Here is a 21,556-nt window from a genome sequence, read left to right as displayed (position 1 = left end):
GTAAAATTTGAATGTCAAAATAATGAACTTGGAACATTTTAATGCCTTGTAGGAAGAATGAAACAAAATATGGGAATTGGGATAATCAGGGGAGGACTGGAATATTTGGCCATAATCCAAGATGTGGGTAGAAATAAAGAATAGTATATATTAAACATGGTTATGTAAACATGCACTCCAGAGTCCAACTGTCTTTATTTCATTTTTTAAATTTTTTTTTTTTTTTTTAGACACGGTCTCTCAATGCATGCCTCTTCACCTGGCCCAATAGATTTGTGTTTAAATCCTCCTTTGCTACTGATTAGCAGTGTGACCTAGGCTACAGAGGAAAATAAAGTTAATAATCTTAGACCCTGAATGGGGCCAGAGACTGGTCCTTGAGTCTGTCTTAAGATCAGGTGATGCTAATGTGGTAAAAAGATTAGACAAGGTTCTCCATTTGAAAAGTCTCACACCATGTATCATTCTCCAAACAATCCCTGGCTCAATAGCCTAATAAATGAAACAAACTGTTGGAAGGAAGAGCATATTACCCCTTACTCTGGTTGAGCTTCTTTGAAATTCACAGCTAGTGCATGTCATAACAATTGGATGTTAGATTCCTCAAGATCATGTCTCTAAGCCTCCAGCGGCATTTATACTCACTAATTGCTCTCACTTGTACAGTCCAAGTATGAGTTTCATGGATAAAGCCTGCCACTCAGTGGAGATGAATCTATTAATATATTAGGGAAGTGGCATAATAAGGAAAGCAGGCTCTGAAATACTGGTGCAAGTATCTAAACTTTTACCAGTTTAAATACATGCTCAACATTCACACAGCGTGTAACTTTGGGTGAGTTACTTAACTCCTCTAAGCTTCAGTTTTCTCATCTATAAAATAGGAATAATAATAGCACTCACTTTTTATGGATTGTATTGGCATTCAAATAAGATAATGTGCATAAAGCACTTAGCATACTGCCTGGCACACAGCAAGCACAAACAATGTTAGCTATAATCTAAAACAAGCAGTTCTTACTCTGGCAAGAGAATGGCTTTTGTCAGCGACAGTTTGCTTGAAAAGTACGCATTAAGGCTCAGATTGCCTATGTGATGATGAGTCAAGTTGCTATATAGTTAGAGGACCTGTAGCCCCCTAGATGTCTTGGCCTCAGCTGGAGTCCTGACGAGCTCACATCCCTCTCTCAGGAGCAACATTAGGCTGGAGTAGCTTGTAACCCTCTGTGTGGTGTTCACAGTCTCAGGGACCTGTCGTTACAGTACTCTGGCCTCCTTGCTTGGCATCATTTAGCTCTCTAATCTAAAAGGATATGGCCTGGGAACTTGACTTACAGACTACCAGGGCACACTTTTCCAAACACACCTAGGGGTCCTTAGGACTACCCCAAGCTCTGGGGCTCATGAACTATAATAACACTGTGGCATTTACAGTACAGTTATCATGCGTATTTCGTGGGAGAAGACACTGGAATTCAAGGTGATTAAGGGACTTACTTACGAAGGCAGCAGTTGAATTGAGACTTGAACTCAAAGTTACTGATTCTAACTCAGTATGCTTTCAAGGCTATGCTTTTTTTCATTATTCTAATATAGATTATTATATTCTAAATCACCTATTGTAATAATAGCACGAACATCTATCTCTCAGAGGAAAAAAAGACTATAATCTCGCCACTAATGATATATATGTATGTACGTATATGTGTATATATACACATAATCTTTTTGGTAGTCATTTTACCAGGAGCTGTGATAAATTCACACTTTTTCACCTAAGACTCCTTGATCCCAGGAGTTAGCCAGGATTTAGAATATAGTCTGTGATCCTGAAAGAGTATTTATGGGCCAGGCGCGGTGGCTCACGCCTGTAATCCTAGCTCTCTGGGAGGCCGAGGCGGGCGGATTGTTTGAGCTCAGGAGTTCGAGACCAGCCTGAGCAAGAGCGAGACCCCGTCTCTATTAAAAATAGAAAGAAATTAATTGGACAACTAAAAATATATAGAAAAAAATTAGCCGGGCATGGTGGCGCATGCCTGTAGCCCCAGCTACTCGGGAGGCTGAGGCAGGAGGATCACTTGAGCCCAGGAGTTTGAGGTTGCTGTGAGCTAGGCTGATGCCACGGCACTCACTCTAGCCAGGGCAACAGAGTGAGACTCTGTCTCAAAAAAAAAAAAAAAAAAAAGAGTATTTATGACTGTCCTGTTCTATAGACCTACTCTGTAATGTTTGTCCTAACCAGCCTTTTGGTCCTTCTGTATGAGAGACGACTCTAATGAAAGCCTTCCTCTTCATTATCTAGACTGTATACCACATACCTTTATTCTTAGCCTGTGTAAAGAGGGGTTTGAATTACATAACCTCCAAAATCTCTTCATTCCATAATTCTATTAAACAATATGTGCCGTTTCTCATTCTTTTTTTTTATTTTTATTTTTGACATGGGGTCTCACTATGTTGCCCAGAGTGGACTCAAACTCCTGGACTCAAGCAATCTTCCCACTTCCCACTTCAACTTCCTGAGTAGCTGGGTCTATAGGCATGCACCACCATGCCTAGCAGTTTTTCATTCTTGTAGTTGGATGTTGTTGCTGCTACAGCCTGGAGTACCTGTCTCGGTAAGTAATGATTCTTGCTTTCACAGCTAGTAGGATTTTCATGTGACTTTTGCCCTTCTATTTTTTTTTAAACCATCCTGCTATCAATCCAGGTGTCTAGGGCATAATATATATAGTATATTCAACAGAGAAAAGATTGGGAGAAGAGACTAATTCCATTTCTATTTGAGTAAATAAAATTACATGATGAATCAAGTGAAGTAAAAAAATAAGGAATAATAAGCACGACATGATTCCAAAGTTTCAAGTTTAGAAAATAAGGAAAACGATAGTGCCAACAAAGCATGATGCATCCGAACTAATGATGGCGGTACCTCTAAATGGAGGTGAAGGCCACTGAAAACAATCAGACTAGAACCAAGGCGAATCGTCAAGGTTGCAGTAGAGGAGAGGTGAGCTCTCTGACAGGGAGCATAAAACAAAGTAAAAGAAGAACATGTGTAACCCAGAATCAGGCATAGGAGACAAAGGTTGCGTAGAGTCCCACACACTTACTGGTACTACACATTAACCTGCATGTCCAATCCTATCCAGTACCTGAGTCAATCTTAAAGAGATGAGAGACAGAGTAGAAATTCCACCCTCATCAACAAAGGAGGTTGAGGGAAGGGGAGGGAGCTGGCAGGGAGCACCCAAAAGGCCTTGGCTCATTATCTGATTTACCAAAGATAAGAATCCTGGGACTCTTAGCAGTCCTCAAAAGTAGCCTTTCCAGGTCCCCACCATGGCTGTGCAGTCTGCATGAATGGTTTCTGTCCTGATTCCTGATTCTCCCTCCACTTCCCTTCTGGGGTTGGAATACTACTCTGAACCTCAGTCTGCGTGGCTAGAGCCCCAAGGTGTTACCCTGTCTATATCTAGTCCCCTTTCACTAAAGAATGGACTATTGACTGGGGTCCGCTTCAAATCAGAAATCTCTTCTTTCTCTTTCTTCAACCTACCCTCAATTTTAAAACTCAATAATGAAAATCATAAACTTCTGCAACTAACCACCCCCATCCACATACCTGTGTGTCCTTGCTTATCAGCTCCACCTGGGATGGAGCCATACCCCCTTGGACACTATGATCTGGCTTATGGCCACCCCTGTGGCTTGGAGAAATAAGAGAAGGCCCATCCAGGAGAGTGTGCTATCTCTGGAGCCAGGAGAGGAGAAACATTTAGGGTAAGAGCCAGTTTTCAAGCCAGTCAATTCCTGCAGAAAGATGAAAGAGAATGAAGATGGCCACTGATTGTTAGATTTAGTAAGAAATAGGTCATGGAAACAATGGAAGGAGGTGGTTTCAATAGTGTGGTGGGGAAAAAGGCAGATTACAGGGAATTTTATTTTGAATGCTGTTTTTTTTAGTAGAGAAACTCAGATAAGAATGATTTAATCGCTGTGAAACGTTTATTTAAGCCTATCTTTAGGTACAAATCACAAAGAAAATGTTCACAGAAGTTCATTCAAGCTTTAGAGTTTCTCATCGTGTCTAATTTCCTTCTTCTCTTTCTTCTCTTTCTTCTTCATTCTTCCTTCTCTTTTCTCTTATATATCCTACTTACCCCTCCTCATTTTCAACTACATTCTTAGTGTAACTTAAACAGAGATATAGAAAAACCTTAGTAAAATAATGAAATCTCAAAAAAAAATTAATAAATAAACACGAGTCAAGTACTTCTGGGACCAAAATGAAGAAAGGTGAAGGGAGGCTCCATCATCTCCCTTAGGAGCATGAAAATCTTAACAGACAGTGGTAATGGACAATTGACTTACACAAAGAACTGACCCTACTTTTCCCTGAGCTGCCCAGGGGCAGAAATGGAAATACCAGACAGGAAAGATTTAGGGGAGCTGTGGAGGGAGGGACTATACAATTGTTAAATGCAAGCCATTATCTTCAGAAAGGCTCCAGAAAAGAAGGTAGATGGCAAGAGCAGCAGAATTCTCCAGAGAACCTCTGGAATACTGACTTCCCCTTTGCTATGGAGAAATGGGGCATAGCATGTCCCACTCACTTCTTCTTTCCATCTGGAATGCATTCCCCCTCTCTAACTGGTGAGTTTCTGGGCAGCCTTCAAGATCCAGTTCCAAGCACACCCATCTGATGACACCTTCCCAACAGAAGCCATCCTAGGCAGAGTTCACTCCTTCATCCTCTGGGCTCTCAGATGACTTTGTCCATACCTACAATTCACTGTAAAATTTGAATTTGTTTCTAAGTCTGTCTGCTGATCAGGAGCTCAATGACCTTTGTATCCTTGGTGCCTGCTGCAGTGCCTGGCACATGGTAAGTAACTAATGACTGTATGAGGGAGAAAGGAGAAGAGAAAGAAGGGGGATGGGGAACAGGGAAGCAGGATGGAGGAAGGGAGAAATGGGAAGCATCTGACAACCCTCCCTGGCCAAGAAAAAGGGAAATGGATTTAAAAAAAAACTCTTGGGGAAATGGACTGAAAGGGAGAAATGACTTTTCTCAGTCTTCTCTGCCTCTTGCTCTTCTCTCTACCACTTCCTCTCATGACTTGGGACCTCACGCCACAACTGTCCTGTTTCCGTTCTTGATCTCTCAGTTTGCCCAAAGGGAAGGAAAGAAGCCAGACAGCTGTCTGACTTCTTCCGCCCCATCCCCTCAAACCTCATTTCATCTGTTTTCCACTGTGGGCCCCTCTCCCCTTGGCTTCTGCCCTCTTCATCTTCCCCCACACAACACTCCACCTCATTGCCCTGGAGAGCCCACAGGCCCTGTGCTATCCAGGTCCAGATGGGAACTTCTGTCTCAGAAGGAAACCAAGAAGCTCTCAGGGGAATCCTGTGGTGTCTGGGCTGTGGAAATGCTAGACTGGGCCTACAAAGTTTCCTGAGAGAGAACATTGTCAAGAGGGTTTAGATATCCCAGGGTTTGGGGAGTAGAAAGGATCAGGTGCTGGGAAAAGGAAGGGCTGAACAATTTTCAGTCCTTCCTCCCACACTCCTCAAATTCTTTCATGGATGGTCTTTCCACATTTTTTCCTTGATCCATGGGTCAGGATCATTTTTCTGACTGTCCTCTCATGGTCTCCACACTTTGGCTACTGGAACTTCTTGACTCTCTTCCCAACCAGATGCATTTTCCCCACCAAGAGTCCCTTGCCTTGTGTCGTTGCTCCTGGGTCTCCTCTCCTTACCCAGGTATTCAGCTGCCTCCCCTTCCCCAATGTCCTTTCCCCAAGAGTTCTAGAACCACCTTTTCCTCGGTGGAGATCGTATATACAAAAGCAGTTTATAGGCTGTAAAGTACTGCCTGAGAATAAAATATCAAGATGAAGTCTTCTTTCCTTCCTCCCATAATCTCTGTCCTTCTCTCATGATATTTCTCATCCCTTCCTCCCCCTCCTACACTGCTGCTCCCCCTTCACCCAGCAGGTTTGGTTTGGTGCACGGTGGGAACCAAAGCTATGTGTTGCACAGTGGGCAGTGTCAGGATGCAGGCAGGCATCTCAGCCCGAGGCTTTGGCAGAGTTCCCAGGCAGAGCCATCGGCCCAGGCCAGGACAGTAGGCATGGATAAGGTGGGATAGGGCGTAAGTACGGTGACTGTAGCCCCCCAGCACCAGGAGCTCCCCCTGCAGCACAGCACCTGCAGCACCCACATGGGGGGAGGGCAGGGGTGCCAGCTGAGTCCAGCTATCAGTCTTTGGTTCATAGGCCTCAAAGCTCAGCAGGTCCCCAGTCTCACCTAGCCCACCTGCCACATACAACCGCCCACCCAGAGCAGCCATGACATGGCCAGCCCGAGGTATCCCCATAGGGCTCAGAAGTGTCCCTGGCTTCTCAAGTTTGGGGTCATAGTGTAGCAATGAGGCCAGGTATTGGCCAGTTCCACTACAGCCACCGCTCACGTACAATCGGCCCTCCAAAATGGCAGCTGCATGGGCAAAGCATGGTGCTGGAAGTGCAGGTGCTGGCCTAAAGGAGAACAGGACACAAGATCAGGCAACTGGCATCTTCAACTCTCTCTCTCTTTCTCTTTTTTTTTTTAGAGACAGGATCTCACTCTGTCACCCAGGCTGGAGTGCAGTGGCATCATCACAGCTCACTTGTTGCAACCTCAAACTCCCAGGCTCAAGTGATCCTCCCAACTCAGCCTTCCCAGTAGCTGGAACAGAAGTGGGCCATCATACCAGCTAATTTTTAAATTTTTTGTAGAAACAAGGTCTCACTATGTTGCCCAGGTTGGTCTCAGACCCCTGGCCTCAAGTGATCCTGCTGCCTAGGCTTTCCAAAGTGCTGGGATTACAGGAATGAACCAATGTGCCTGGCCTCAACTCTCCTTCTATTCCAAGTCCCTTACTCTCTTCCTGATGCTCCCTTGCCTGCTCACCTCCAGACATTGAGCTCAGGGTTATAGGTCTCCACAGAGTTGAGGGCAACACCATTGTCTCTTCCACCCAGGGCATAAAGCTGTCCATCCAGGGCTACCAGGGGGAAAAAGCTCCGAGCCTGGCACAAAGGTGCCATCTCCTCCCAATCCTCTTGAGTTGGCTCCCACCTGGACACAGTAGGACAAAAGATGGGAAGAGTGACTCTGAGGGTCTGTGGTTGGCTGAGTCAGTAATTTCTGTCACCTGCCCGACTTGGGGCCTACCATACCCTGTCCACTCTTAGAGGCTCATACCTGAGAGTTGAAGCCAGGGTGTTGGAGTGGCTGTAAAAATCCTGTCCCCCACATACATAGAGTTCACTTCCTGCCAGGCTTGCAGCCCCATGCCGGAAGCGTCCTGGGGCAGGCAGGGCAGGTAGCCACCCCCAGTCCACGGTTCGTACCAGTCCCATGCCACAGCGGAAGGCCCGGGCCCACCACACTCTTTCGGATGGCTGTCTTCGGGCCATGTCCGATCTGAGTTCATCCCCGCCAATCACCACCAGTGCCCGGTCAGGCTCCCTCCGCCTCTCTTGGCCTGGAACATCAGCCTCTACCAACAGCTGGCGCAGCAAGTCTGGGGACAGGGATGGGGGTAGCCCGGCTGCCCGCACCCTCCGCAACTCCCTGGTGGACATTCGGCCAAAGCGGACACATTGCAGCAGGGCCTTGGCCTCTGACTCCTGAGTCTCAGGGTTGGCAGCTAGCCAACTCCGTGCAGCCATGAAGGCCTCAAACTCCTCTTGGACATGGAGCTCATCGCTATCCAGCAGCTCAGCCAGGCAGGCAGCTGGTAAAGAAGGGAAAGTGGGGCACAAAGCCACAGCAGGCAGGTGAGTGAGGAGGTAGTGACGTGCTTTGTTCCAGAGCCTCTCCAACCCAGGGGCTTCAGCCATGGGGAACAGGGCCAGGCAACGGGCAGGGCTGAGGCCCCGTGCCAAGGCTTTCTGACACAAATCCAGGCAGGAAGAGCTCTGGTACTGCAGAGCAGCCTGGGCAGCTCTCAGCAGGCCTGGCCACCTTGCCCGTACAACCCCGGAGTAGGCAAAAGAGACGAGGAGTCGCAGGTCCTGGGTAGAGATGGTTCGTAGAGACACCTCCGTGCCCTGGGATTCCCTCATGCCACTCAGGAGCATGGCCCCAAAGAACTCACTGCCACAGGCCAGGGCTGCTCGGTGCACTGTAGGAGGAGAAAAAAAGCAGAGGAGGACCCAAAGTGTTACTAGATTGCTGGGCACTATCTCGATTTCGTAACTCCAACTTCGGCCCTCCAAACCACCCGAGGCTACAGGTCAAACCGTGGTGTGCACTGAAATACTATGGGTTACTAGTTAAAATGCAGGTTTCAGAGGCCCAGCCCCAAAGATTCTGATTCAGTAACTCTAGACAGAGACCCTAGGAATGTGTATTTTAACATTTTCAAGCACCCTGTGTGATCCTCATATCAGTGACCTGAAGGCACTTTCATAAACATTGCTTTAGTCTTTTTGGCCAGGTAAATTAGAAAGTGAGTCTTGATGGATTAAGTTGACAAGACAGAATTTTCTAAGAGGGGTACAAAATAAACTGCAAAGACCAGCGTGCGACTTACATAGGTCTCTCTAAATTGTACACATAATAAAGTTCTTTCTAATTGTGAGAGCCACTGCCATCAGCCATTCTGTTAGTCAGATTTTGCTGGGAAGGTGGTACCGCTCAGGAATGGCTGTAAATCCAACCTCATCTGTTTGCCATCTCCTCTTGCCTAAAATTTAGTGCTTAAGATTTCTCATGTGTCCCGGCTTACCTCTGCATAACTCTCTCCCCATCTTGGTATCGTTCATAAAATCATGACATTTGAAACTTGAGACCTTCAGAATCATCTAATTCTATTATTTTCATGCAGTGACTGGGCAGATCATTTCTGTCCACTGTTAGCGACATCAGGCTGCAGCATACATGCTTGTGTACCAATACCTTGGTGATCTGCATGGCCCTCATGACAACGAAACTGTCCTATTAACAAGTGCTGTTACACAATTAGACCTTATACTCAGCGTCACCTGTGGAGTCTTCTGGCCAAAATATTTAACCTAAATCTATTCAAGCCTTTGTATCTAAAGTCAAGTTTATAGGAAGTTGAGAGGCTAAAGGAGCAAGTTAAACAAAGCCCTGAGGGGAAAAAAGATCATATAAATGTAGGAAATAGAGCATTCTATAAGATAATAATCTTGTTTCAAGTCAAGTCATAAAAACAGGGATGGAAGACTGTACTAGATTTAAAGAAGTTTAAGAGACATATAACTGAGTACAGAATAGTCCTTGATTGATTCCTGGGTTGAAAAAATCAGCTCTAAAAGACACTTTTTGGACAAGTTGGAAAATATAAATGTGGATTAGGTGATATTAAGAAATTATTAATTTATTGGGCATGATAAAGGTATTGTGGTTATGAGAAAATGTCCTCTTTTAAAGAGACACATACCCAAGTATTTATAAATGAAATGTCCTCTGGGCACGGTGGCTCACAACCTGTAATCCTAGCACTCTGGAAGACCAAAGCGGGAGGATTCCTTGAGGTCAGTAGTTCAAGACCAGGCTGAGCAAGATCAAGACCCATATCTCTACCAAAAATAGAAAAAATTAGCTGGGTGTGGCGGTGCGTGCCTGTAGTCCCAGCTACTCAGGAGGCTGAGGCAGGGAGGATCTCTTGAGTTGGAGGTTGCAGTGAGCTATGATGGCACCACTGCACTCTAGCTGGGGTGACAGAGTGAGACTCTGTCTCAAAAAAAAAAAAAAAAGAAAGAAAGAAAAAAGAAAAGAAAAGAAAAGAAAAAATATACAAATAAAACATAAATGAAATGTCATGGAATTTAAACTTTAGCAAAAAATAAAGAGATGAAAAATATAGTGAAATCTTAATTAACTCTGGGTGATATGATTGAGTGTTCATCTTAATGTTCTCTTTACTTTGCTATGTGAAATGCTTCATAAGAAAAAGGGAGGAAGCTCAGTGTGGAAGCTCAAGCCTATAATCCCAGCACTTTGGGAGGCGGGAGGATTGCCTAAGGGCGGGAATTCGAGACCATCCTGGGCAATATGAAGACTCTGTCTCTACAAAAAGTAAAAAAGTAGCCAGGCATAGTGGCATGTAGCCAGTTACTGGCATATAGCTGGCATATAGACAGAGAGAGACCCTGTCTCAAAGAGGAAAGAAAAGAAAAGAAAAAAAGAAAGAGAGAGAGAGGGAGGGAAGGAGGGAGGAAGATAGAGAAAGAAAGAAAGAGAGAAAGAGAGAGAGAAAGAAAGAAAGGGAGGGAGGAGGGAGGGAGAAAGAGCTGAGGTTGGGGGAAAGAGAATGCTGCTAGAAGTCCTTTCAGGCAGGTCAGAGAGGAGGCCAAGCTCCCAGGGAGGTTTATGAACTCCATGCTGCTTTGATCAATTGTGGCATGTTTGCCTCTCCCAAAGGGCAAGCGATGTTGATATGGCTTTCCAATGTCATATCCAAATAGTAGGTAGTGACATGTTCCTTCCCAAGTAGTAAATATCAGTGACAGCTTTCAAATATATATCATCTGAGAAAATTCTACATTCCTACAATCCTACAATTCCTATAATCCTACATTCCTTGAAACAAGCTAAGCCATCTCAGCTTCCATATCATCAGTCAATCTATAGCTCAGAGTCAACTGTGAAAGGGCTCACAACCACTTGTATTCCCTTCTTACTCATCACTGTCTCCTAGGATTTGCAGGTTTCCAAACATTAAGTCAGAATGTTTCTTAGGGAAATAAAGGCAATGATATGAATATGTTTAAATTCCAAACCCTGGTATGAATTTTATAAGTATGAAAATTTAAATCCTCCCTTCATCTAGTACTATCGGAAATGAAAATAAAGACTTTTGGGGCCATTTTCCTTCCAGGAGTCCCAAAAGCATTGTGGTTCCCAGTCACTTCTCTAATGGGCAGTAGCCGTGTGACTTTGAACATGTCTTGGAGTCTGATTTCTTCATCAGTAATTGTAAGAGCTGAACTAGATAATCTCTAAACTAATCGCTTATAACTTTAAACTTTTATGTTCACATTCCAACTCCACTTGCCAGGTCTTATGGTGTCATGGTATAACAGCACGGAAAGCAGACTGCACCAGTGGATGTGGGCTTGTATCCTGGTTCTCACTAGACAACATCTCTGAATTTAATGTTCCTTATTTTCACTTAGAGATAGTGATATCGACTTCACTAGCTTTCAGTGAGAATGAAAAGAGACGTCATGTGTAAAAATTCCTGGCACCCAGCATCTCACTAGATGTTAGTAAAATCTGAATAATACTCAACTTACTCAACCCTACTTAGCTTTACTGATGATGAGCAGAGTTAACTTCAAAGTGCCATGGCCTGGTAGCCTTGAGATTCTGGCAAAAGAGTACTAGCCCTTGCTCATTAGCCACAGCACCCATAAATCCGCCATGGTGTCAAGTATGCTTAGGTAAAAGGACACACTGAGTTTTCCACCATGTTCCTCTGGCTTTTCCTGTGTCCTGAATAGGATCCCAAGAAGGGCCTTTGGTTAAACCCTGTTTAAGTCAGTCACATTCTGCTTGTTCTACTGTTACTTAGTTCTAGCCAGCTGGCTGGAAATTCCTTGTTACTGGACACAGGAAAAGCCAGAGCATGGAGGGTCAGTTTAAATCTGTCAGTGCGCCTAGGAAAATAACTCAATTGCGCATGCCCAGCTTTCAGTGGGGCAGAAGAGGCATCAAAGGCCACTCCAGGGAAATTCTGACTCCAGCAGGGATCAAAACCACTATGATGGGGATCAAACCACCTGCTGCTTGCACACATCATTCGGGTAGCTTGTGCACCTGCAGTAATTTAACGCCCCATAGGCCCTCACCCCGCAGCTGGCAGCCGCCTGCTTCCAGCTTCAGATCACAGCCGACGCCTTCTCGGTATAGGAGCTCAATGCTGCGCAGGTTCTCCCTTAGCTCCTCTGCCTGGCTGGGCTTCTTTTCATCTTTCCCAGCGTTCCCAGCCTCCTCGCATCTCCGCAGGGCGGCGGCCTTCACCCGGGGCGCTCCTAGCACCTCGGCTGCGGCCAGCACATCCTCCCGCGGGGACGGACCCAGCACACCCTCATATGCGAAGGTCAGCACGGCCTCCCAGCCCCCCGGGGCCACATCGAGGATGAAGGGGGTCCGCGAACCTCCGCAGCCCAGCAGCCTGCCTCGGAAGAGGCTGCTGACTGCCGCCAGGATCACGCGATGCACCCCGTATACCTGCCCGGCGACTGACACCTCTTCGTCTAGCAACAACTTCTGCTCCCGCAGCCGCTGTGCCTCCGCGAAAAACTGGCTCAGATGCTCCTCGCTGCGTAGCCCCTCGGGCTCCGCCACGTCTTCGCCGTTCTCATCCTCTTCCTCCTCTTCCTCCAGGGACAAGGCTGGAAATGGAAGGTTCCCTGGGACCAGGGGCTTGGGGCCAGGCTCTTCCCGAGGAAAGGAAGACACACTGGGACCCTCGTCCGGGGAGGGAGGCCAGGAGGAGGTTCTCGCAGCGGGCACAGGGAGTCCAAGACAGTCCTTCTGGGCCTGAGAAGAGACACTCTCCAGGTCGAAGGGATAACGTGCAGTGTCCGAGACGCTCATGGCCCGGGTTTGCTGGATAGCTGTAGGTGAGCGGAGGCAAGAGAGCAGGGCATCAGAGCTGGACCCAGAGAGCCCAGAGGAACCATGTCTCCAGCTTGTCTAATGTCAGTCCTTCCCCTGCTCCAGCTCTCTCCCCCATCCCTCAGCCAGGGCCAGGACTGGAGTATCTGGGCTATACAGTGCAACTATGGGGTTCATGCAGTGTAGCAAAGCGTGCAAGAAGGATGTGCAAAGATCCAGTAACCTGGACCATACTCCTCCCGTCTTGCCCCATACTTTTAGTCACCCTCAGGAGACAACAGCGTTCTGCCTGCCCTCTCACTTGAGGCTTGCTCTTGCCCTCTCACTTGGGGAGACGTTGCAGAAGGAACTTGCCCCTCATCCGCGTCTGCTAATTATAGCCAGTGCTGGCTAGGTGCTGGGCTCATGGTGTCAGAACTCTGACATCCAATCCCCTGGGCCCTGTCCCGGATTGATGCCCCCACCCTTCCATCTGTAGGTCACCCAGGGATGCTGAGCTAGGCAAATTCAGAAGCCAAGGAGGATGAGGGGATTGGGTGGGGTGAGCCAGGCCAGAAGGGCTGGCTCACCAGAGCTGGCTGGAGGGGGCAGGTGAGGAAAGTCTGGACTGCCAGGGCCAGCAGGAACGCTGGGCCAGAAGAGGGAAGGGGTGTGTGAGTGTGTGTATGTATGTGTGTGTGTCCTGGGCTTTGGCTGTTGACTTTTCTGTGAATGATAAAGCTGGGATCCTGGAGTGAACGATACTGATGTGAAGTGCAAACATAGCCCGGCCCTGCCCATGGAGGGCAGAGGAGTGGGGGAGGTGAAGGGGCGGTGGTCAGAGCTACAGACCTAGGTGACTCACCCCCAGTGCAGGGCCTCCTCTCTATCCAGAGGTGGGGTCTGTAGTGAGATCCTGAGATCCAACCCTGTGCCTTCAGAAGAGTCCAGAAGAATCTAACTCTCACCTTGGCGCTAGGATAAGGACCAGGCAGTGGAACATGTGGTTGATCTGCACTGTCGCGGGGACCAGAGTCCTGGACTAGATGGGCTGGGGGCTTGCAGGTGTTCTGTTCGAGGCGGGACAACAGCCACTCCCACTGCTCTGGACAACACCTTCTTTCTCATCCTGAGACCAGTGCTTGGCTGAAGCCCCTAAAACTGGGCAATCATTTTGTGCTGCAGTTTCAGGTGTCATCTTGGGGAAAGGATTTAGTTGACGGGGGCAGTGATGGGCCTGCTCTCCCCTCTCTGGGGGAGGTAGGACAGGCCAAGGGCTACTAGGGGCGTACTCCCTGGCCTATAAAATGTCTGACCCAGGCTGGATAGATTGACCCAACAAGCAGACTTAATAAGGGAATGAGGCAAGATTGTACCTTACAATTCAGCTGAGAGGGCTTGCATGGAGGATGGGAAGGTGGGTTGACTCACAAAGCACTCCTTCCAGCTTCTAAAGCTATTTCCATTTCTCCATTTGTGGCCTGGGTACCCTGGGGAACTCAGGGTAGCTATCATTTCCTAGGTTAGCCTAGCTGGTAGGCTGCACTCCCTCAAATGGTTAGACAGAGAGGCAGCTCATAGTTGTCCTGGCCAGTGAAAAGGGAGATAGTGCCCATCCTCTGCACCCCCGTCCCCCATTCAGACATTTTGGACTCCTCTCATGGCCTTCCTTCTGCAAGATAATGTGGCCAGCATCTTGAGCCCCCACCAGGAAGTGAAGGAACCACAATCTGGGTTCCACCCAGGGCCAGCCTCTGTTCACCACCTGACCACAAGGACAAGAACATTGGATCCCGCTATGAGTTCTATGCCAACTCCATAGACTCCAGACTGCTCTGCTGCAATCACTCATCTCTAGAGGCTCTGTGGGGCTCCACCTCATTGATACCCATGTCCCAAAGCAAACTCCTGAAAGTAGGATAAAATCTGCTGTCTGGGCCACCACCCAGCCTCCATTAAAATCCTGGGACTGCCCTCTGGGCCCATCAGCCATCCTCCCGGTTGTAGACGTGCTGGCTAGGGAGAGGTCTTGGCATCTCAGTCATGTCTGTGCTGTTTCAGCCAGGGGATAGTGTGATTTCCACCTCTACAGGAGATGATCCAGAGAATTCCAGGGCCAAGACTGACAAGGCTCCAGTGCACTTTGGCTGGGTCATGGGAGACATGGTAACAGACTGGAGCTCAAGGCTCCCAAAATTTGGGGATCTAGGTGGGCAAGAGAGAACTTTGCTTCAGAGGAATTCTTGGAGGGTACCTTTGAGGAAGAGGGGAGCAGGGGATGTGGTTTGCACTGGAGACCTTGGCTTCTCCTTCATCACCTTGCTCCCCAGATCCACTGTATGCTCAACATCTGGGGTGTCATCCTCTACCTGCGGCTGCCTTGGATCACTGCTCAGGTGGGCATAGGTATGAGCTCAGAGCTGTCCTGGGCAGTGGGTAGGGATGTGGGGGTGCAGCATGAATGAGTGGATTCCCTCCCCACCCCAGGGCTCACATGGTTCATTGTCCTGCTCTCGGCCTCAGTCACTACTACCACTGGCTTGTCTATCTCAGCCATCACCACCAATGGCAAAATCAAGGCTGGTGAGTCTGTGGTGACCTTGTTAACCCTAGGGCCCCCCCAGTCCTATTAGGAATTGCCGAGACCACAGACCAGCTCCTCTTTTCTCTCCTGTCAGGTGACACAAATTTCCTGATCTCACGCAGCCTGGGTCTAGAGCTTGGCCTTTCCATTGAGATCATTTTCTTCTTTGCCAATGACATAGCTGTGGCTATGCACACGGTAGGCTTTGCAGAGACCCTTTTGGACCTACTCCAGGTAATGCCTATCCCTTTCCTTTTTATGTTCCTCTCTTAAGTCTGCTGACCCCGGAAAGTCTAACCCTGGAAGGTCTAATCTTCAGGTCCGGGCAAATCATTTAAAAAATCACATGGAAGCATCAAATCAGCCAATAAATACATGTGACCTCTGTGTTCTGCCCTTCCAGGAGCATGGGGTGCAGCTGCCAAACATGGATCCCAAAAATGAGTTGCGATTGGCGAGCGTGGCCACCGTGGCTATCCTTCTGGGTGTTGCGCTGGCTGGCGTGGAGTGGGAACCTAAGGTAGGTGCTGCGGAATCTAGGTGGGGGTGAGGAGGCTGAAGGGGTGGCGGTAAGAATTGGGAGGAGCCGGGCAGGGCCAGGTGGTGATGGGAGGAGAGGTGGGATTATGTGTGTGTGGGTAAAGCAGCTGCTGCCTGAGAAGACCAGGCTACATATGGGGAAGGAGCTGGTGGAGCAGATTCCCAGGGAGGGGGACCTGAAATTAGATGGTTTTGCTGGAAGAGACTTCACTCCCTGTTCTTCAAAGGGAAGAAAAGAGGACTCATTCTGAGGATCTGTTGGGATGAGCACCAGACAAGACTAGTGGGGGAGACACCAGAGGAGAAATGCTATTTATTGCTCCCAGATATTTGCAATTTTGAGATCTACCTCTGTGGCATGGGGAGGAATGCTTTGCAGTTTGAGGCAAAAAGGAAAAGGACACCCATTTGGCCAGAACTCCTTTATGGAAAAGGCTAGTGGGAAAAGGAACTAGAGGGTTAGGAGAAGCATTAAGATGGAACAAGGAGGAGTGGGGCATGCTGGCATGCACCTATAGTCTCAGATACTGGGAAGGTTGAGGGGGGAGGATCACTTGAACCCAGGAGTTAAGGCTGCGATGAGCTACGATAGGGCCACTGCACTCCAGCCTGGGTGACAGAGTGAGACCCTGTTTCTAAAAAAAAAAAAAAGATGGGACAAGGAGAGTGAGGAGGTGGAGCAGTAGTTACTCCTCCCCCTCCACTCACATTTCTCCTTTCTTTTTTTCTGAGACGGAGTCTCACTCTGTTGCCCTGGCTAGAGTGAGTGCCGTGGCGTCAGCCTAGCTCACAGCAACCTCAAACTCCTGGGCTCAAGCGATCCTGCTGCCTCAGCCTCCCGAGCAGCTGGGACTACAGGCATGCGCCACCATGCCCAGCTAGTTTTTTCTATATATATATTTTTAGCTGTCCAGATAATTTCTTTCTATTTTTAGTAGAGACAGGGTCTCGCTCTTGCTCAGGCTGGTCTCGAACTCCTGAGCTTGAGCAATCCGCTCACCTCGGCCTCCCAGAGTGCTAGGATTACAGGCGTGAGCCACCGCACCCGGCCACATTTCTCCTTTCTTTTGTCAACCATGGTATTTCAGGCCCAAATTGTTGTCTTCTTCCTGACCTTCCTCTCTTTTATGAACTACCTGCTGGGGACACTACTCCCCACAAACCCCAGCCGACAAGCCACTGGCTTCTTTGGGTACCAAGATGAGAGCGAGAAGCTTTCTGAGAGATGCATTAAAGGGAATGAATGCCTCAGAATGTCCCCTCCCCTAGGAGCACAGGACCTCAATAGCCCAAATCTCCACAGAAAACAGCGCTTGACTTCTGATTCTGTATGTCATTTGCAAGTTGACCATCAGACCAGAGTCCTGTAGGTCCCTGGGCTGGCTAGTTTACAAAATTCCCTTATTCTTTCCAGCCTAACCCAAATCATAAGCACAAAACTGGGTAGGGGTAATAATGATTCTGGCTGAATGAAGGGAAGCCAGGGGGTACTCCTCAAAACCTCGGTTTTTTTTTCTCTGTTCTTTTACATAGGAAGCATTTTCTGGGAAAATATAGTCCCACAGTGGCTGGCTGGTGTTTAAGAGATGATCCAAGCTCACATAGCAACAGCCAAAGTCTGCCTGTAAATCAAGGCAAAGTGTGGGGAGGGTGTCACTCTTCTATCTGCCTCCCTACTCTCAGTTTTTCCCACCCCACATTCTCAGGGATCTTAACGCACCCCACTCCTATCCTTTCTTCCTGTTGAGACCCCTGAGCTCCCTCAGGTCTTCCTCCGTGTTCCCCACTGTCCTGCCTCTGTAGAGGAGTAGGGGGCTCTTATTCTCCCTTTCCCTGGGCCACTCCCCTGTTGATTGCCATGACTTTTTATAGTGGCTGAGCCAGGATAAACTGTACCCAGTCATTGGCTTTTGGGGGAAAGGATATGGCAAGAATCATGAGCCTCTGCAGGGCTAGTTGCTCACCTTCCTCATTGCTGTAGGGTTCATCCTTACTGGTGAGAACTCCCCACCCACCCTCCACACAGGCCCCCATTAGTCACTTTTCCTCTCGTGCCCTCTCAGCCCTACCTCTCGTTCCTGGGGCCTGACCTAAAGCCTCTTTTCTGTCTCTCTAGTCCTAAAACTGGATGAAAATGTCTCCTAACTTGGTGGGGGCAGGGGTGGCATGGGTGTGGGGTACAGTGAGGAGCAGTAGGGAGTAGGGAATCAGGAAAATGGAGAAAGGAAAGCCAGGATGTCCTTGACTCTCCAGACCTGGATCCCATGACACTAGTTTGGAGACTGACCCCTGACCTTTTATCTCTTCCAAAGCTGAGCTGAACACCGTTGCCCCCATCATCTCCAACTTCTTCCTCTGCTCCTATGTCCTCATCAACTTCAGCTGTTTCCACGCCTCCATTACCCAGTTGCCTGGTTAGTGTGGGCAGGTGTTGGGGTCAGGTGCAGGGCTGGGAAGGCCTGGGGAGTTGGGAGAGCATTCTTGGGGTGCAAGAGTGGGTGCAACCGAGGCTAGGACAAGGGTGGGCTGCACTCACTGTCACTTGCAGGCTGGCGCCCTTCCTTCCACTGGTACAGCCCCTGGCTCTCCCTCCTGGGCTCTCTGCTCTGCTTGCTCATCCTGTTCCTCCTCACTTGGTGGCCAGCACTCATCGCCGTGTTGCTTATCCTTCTGCTGTTGCTGTATATATTCTACAAGAAATCTGGCGAGTGGGCTGGTGGGTAGAGGATGAGGAAGTAAGATACAACAAAAGGCTGACCCACACAAGAAGCCCAGAACTATAACGGTAAATCTCCATTTCCTTTTCTACTGACGAGCAATGCCCCACCCATAATCATTCTGCACCACCCCTTCCTCTGCAGTTGTGAACGGGGTCTCTTCGGTTCAGGCGGGCACCTATCACATGGAGCTGTCCCACACAGTGAGCCTGACCAATGTGCAAGACCATGTTAAGAACTTCTGGTAAGGGAGTTTTTAGACCACAAGATTGAAAACTAGTGGCCTATGGTTTGAATTTTGCCTGCAAATGAGTTTTATTCAGATTGTACAGCATTTGCAATTTTTAAAATAAACTGGCCGGATGTGGTGGTTCATGCCTATAATCCTAGCACTCTGGGAGGCCGAGGAAGGAGGATCACTTGAGCCCGGAAGTTCAAGACTAGCCTGGGCAAGAGCAAGACCCTGCCTCTACAAAAAATTTTAAAAAACTTAACTGGGCGTGGTGGTGTGCACCTGTAGTCCCAGCTACTCAGGAGGCTGAGACAGGAGGATTGCTTGAGACCAGGAGTTTGAAGTTGCAGTGAGTTATAAGGACACCACTGCACTCTAGCCTGAGCAAATAAATAAATAAATAAATTACCAGCATTTAAGATCCAGGAATCTGGTATTCCTGGGCCTCCATCCCACATGACACACCTCGCTGGAGTTGAGTAGCTGCTGTTCCATGTGACAGACAGGTGCTCTCCAGTTTGTCACAGTCCCCACTTGGTCCTCTTTATTCTTTGATATTACATGACCAGTTCTTGCAGACTTTTGAGTTTTAGATCCCTGCCCTTGGCATAGAAGGAAACCAGCTTTCTAAAACCTAGAATGGGGTGTGGGGGTGGGTAATATAGGAAAAGGAAGGGAACAGAATTCTGAAGGTAAAGGGGAGACAGAGTAGAGTCCCTGGGGAGAGGGTGGCCCCATGGCAGGACAGAAGCGATAGGAATGAGTTTGCAGCTTCCTTCATCATGCTGTGAGATGGAGAAGTCTCTTTAACATCCTTGTTTTTGCCCTAAAATCCCCTCTAAAATTCCCTAGTGTGTGGGGAAGAGCTGACCATTGCTCTTAATATTATACCTTCTTTCCCCTCCATAGGCCACAGTGCCTGGTGCTAACTGGCCCCCCTAGCCAGCGTCCAACCCTGGTGGATTTTGTGGGAGCCTTCACCAAGAACATGAGTCTCATGATCCGTGGGAATGTGGTCTCACTAAGAGAATTGGGAGTGGACATTAAGGGGAGGGGAGAGGCTAGAGACTCTAGATTAAAGAAAAAGGGGTGGAGAGAACTTGAAGAACAGTGAGAGGTCAGGCAAAAGGATGCTTTAAAGGAGGAACAGTCCCCAGCCTACTCATCTGCTTCCCCCTCCTAGGAGCCCCAAGCCATTCAAGAGTCTGAGAATCATGTCAACTGGCTAAATGTCTGGAAGATTCCATCCTTCTATACTGTTATGTCTGCCCCCAAGCTTCGTTCTGGGGCCCAGAGCCTCATGCAGGCCAGCCTGCCAAACTGGATCACTTTTGTCACCCCTGTCCAACATGCTATATCCCCTTCTTTCCTCATTGTCTCTTCTTTCAGGTTTCAGGTTTGGGCCAAGTGAAACCCAATGTGCTGGTCTTGGAATATAAACAAAATTGGCAGAAGGTGCCTACATCTGCTGTGGAGGACTATGCAGGCATTCTACTCTAAGTGTGGGACAGGGAAGAAGAAGATGGGCATGAAATGGTCAGGAATAAGAAGAGGAAATTAATCATGGTGAAGCCCCTGTTCCTCCCACCTTCCCAGCAGTGCCTGTGTCCCCAGGAAAGGGACCCTTCTTCTCAACTCTTCCTCCTGTATCTCCTTTTCTTGGTCTTCCATGAAGTGATGCCTTTGACTACAACTATGGTGTATGTGTCTTAAGGATGCCAGGAGGGGTAAGCCTGACTACCCGGCATAAAGCTCAAGGTGAGTCAAGAGGTATGTCTAGGAGAAGGATAAAGTCTGGGAGGTATAGCAATTGGCTGTCAAAGACAGTCCAGAAGGCAAATGAACTCATCTAGAGTTACTAAAACCTAAGACTAAATAGAATTGGGTACTAGGATGTGAGAGAAATGAATTTCGCTTTGAAGATTCTACCTATATGTTTAATTCTAACTATTGCTTTGGAGATTCTACTTTTACATTTGCACTACCCCAATTCTAATAATACTACCTACACATCTTACTAGTTTACATTTGGGGTGTCCTCAGCAAAAAGACAACATTCTTTTATGTTACACCCCCGTCTTTCCCAGTAAATCCCTCATATTTGGATGCCATAGGGATGGATACTTAGCAGGGAGGAGACCAATCCTAAAACAGATTCTGTTTTAGGAAAAAGAAAGTTGAGGAGTGGGTTAGAGAAAAAGCAGGCACCCAGGAAAGTGAATAAAAGGATGCGGTTAGTCAATATGGAGAGAAGCCACATGACAGTTCTCTAGGATGGCAACAATTCTCTTGGGGGAGGGGAAAGGTATGATATTGAATTAGGAGCAATTATGCAGCCGGGTAAGGAATTTGTCTCATTCATTTCCTCTCTTTTCTTGGGCAGCATCCTTACACCAGCAGCCTCAGACCACGTTGCAACCCAAGCAGGGCCGGCGGACAGTGGACGTGTATTGGCTCAGTGACGATGAAGGTAGGAACTCCCTAAGAAGCCCCAATTCCTTTCCAAGTTTCAGAGAACAGGAAAGAAAGGGTAATGATATTAAAACCAGAAAGGACTGGAAAATGAACTCTGCATTTACAAAATACCCGGTACTCTCCTCTCACCTCAGAGGCCTTCATGCATTGCTCCCTTTCTCAAGCCCAAGCAAAGGTGGGCAGGGAGGCTCCCATCTCCTCTCCTCTCATCTTCACAGGGCTGACTATGCTGATCCCCTGTCTACTGACACGCCAGAAAAAATGAGCTCGATGTCCTGTAAGAGTTTTTGTGAGCAGCCCCCCTGAGCAGCTGGAGGAGAAACACAAAGAGTGAGCTGCACACAAAAACCCAAGGTTATGAGATTGGCCTCTATAAAAAAA

At 48.0% G+C, this 21,556-nt stretch overlaps 1 protein-coding gene across 1 annotated transcript; it reads right to left on the bottom strand.

The window, feature by feature from the left end:
• Positions 1–5,953: 5,953 nt before the first annotated feature.
• Positions 5,954–12,458, bottom strand: KLHL33 (kelch-like family member 33). The gene is made up of 4 exons (XM_012649358.1): positions 12,277–12,458; positions 7,255–8,179; positions 6,961–7,128; positions 5,954–6,545 (listed from the first exon to the last, which is right to left on the bottom strand). Exons 2-4 carry the CDS (start codon positions 8,133–8,135, stop codon positions 5,993–5,995), a joined length of 1,602 nt encoding a protein of 533 aa, XP_012504812.1. The 5' UTR covers positions 8,136–8,179; positions 12,277–12,458; the 3' UTR covers positions 5,954–5,992.
• Positions 12,459–21,556: the final 9,098 nt, after the last annotated feature.

The sequence above is a fragment of the Propithecus coquereli genome, unplaced genomic scaffold, assembly GCF_000956105.1.
Source record: "Propithecus coquereli isolate 6110/MARCELLA unplaced genomic scaffold, Pcoq_1.0 Scaffold3, whole genome shotgun sequence".
Classification (NCBI taxonomy): domain Eukaryota; kingdom Metazoa; phylum Chordata; class Mammalia; order Primates; family Indriidae; genus Propithecus; species Propithecus coquereli.
The sequence above is the reverse complement of the archived record's forward strand: the minus strand, read 5'-3'. Positions and strand labels throughout refer to the sequence as shown.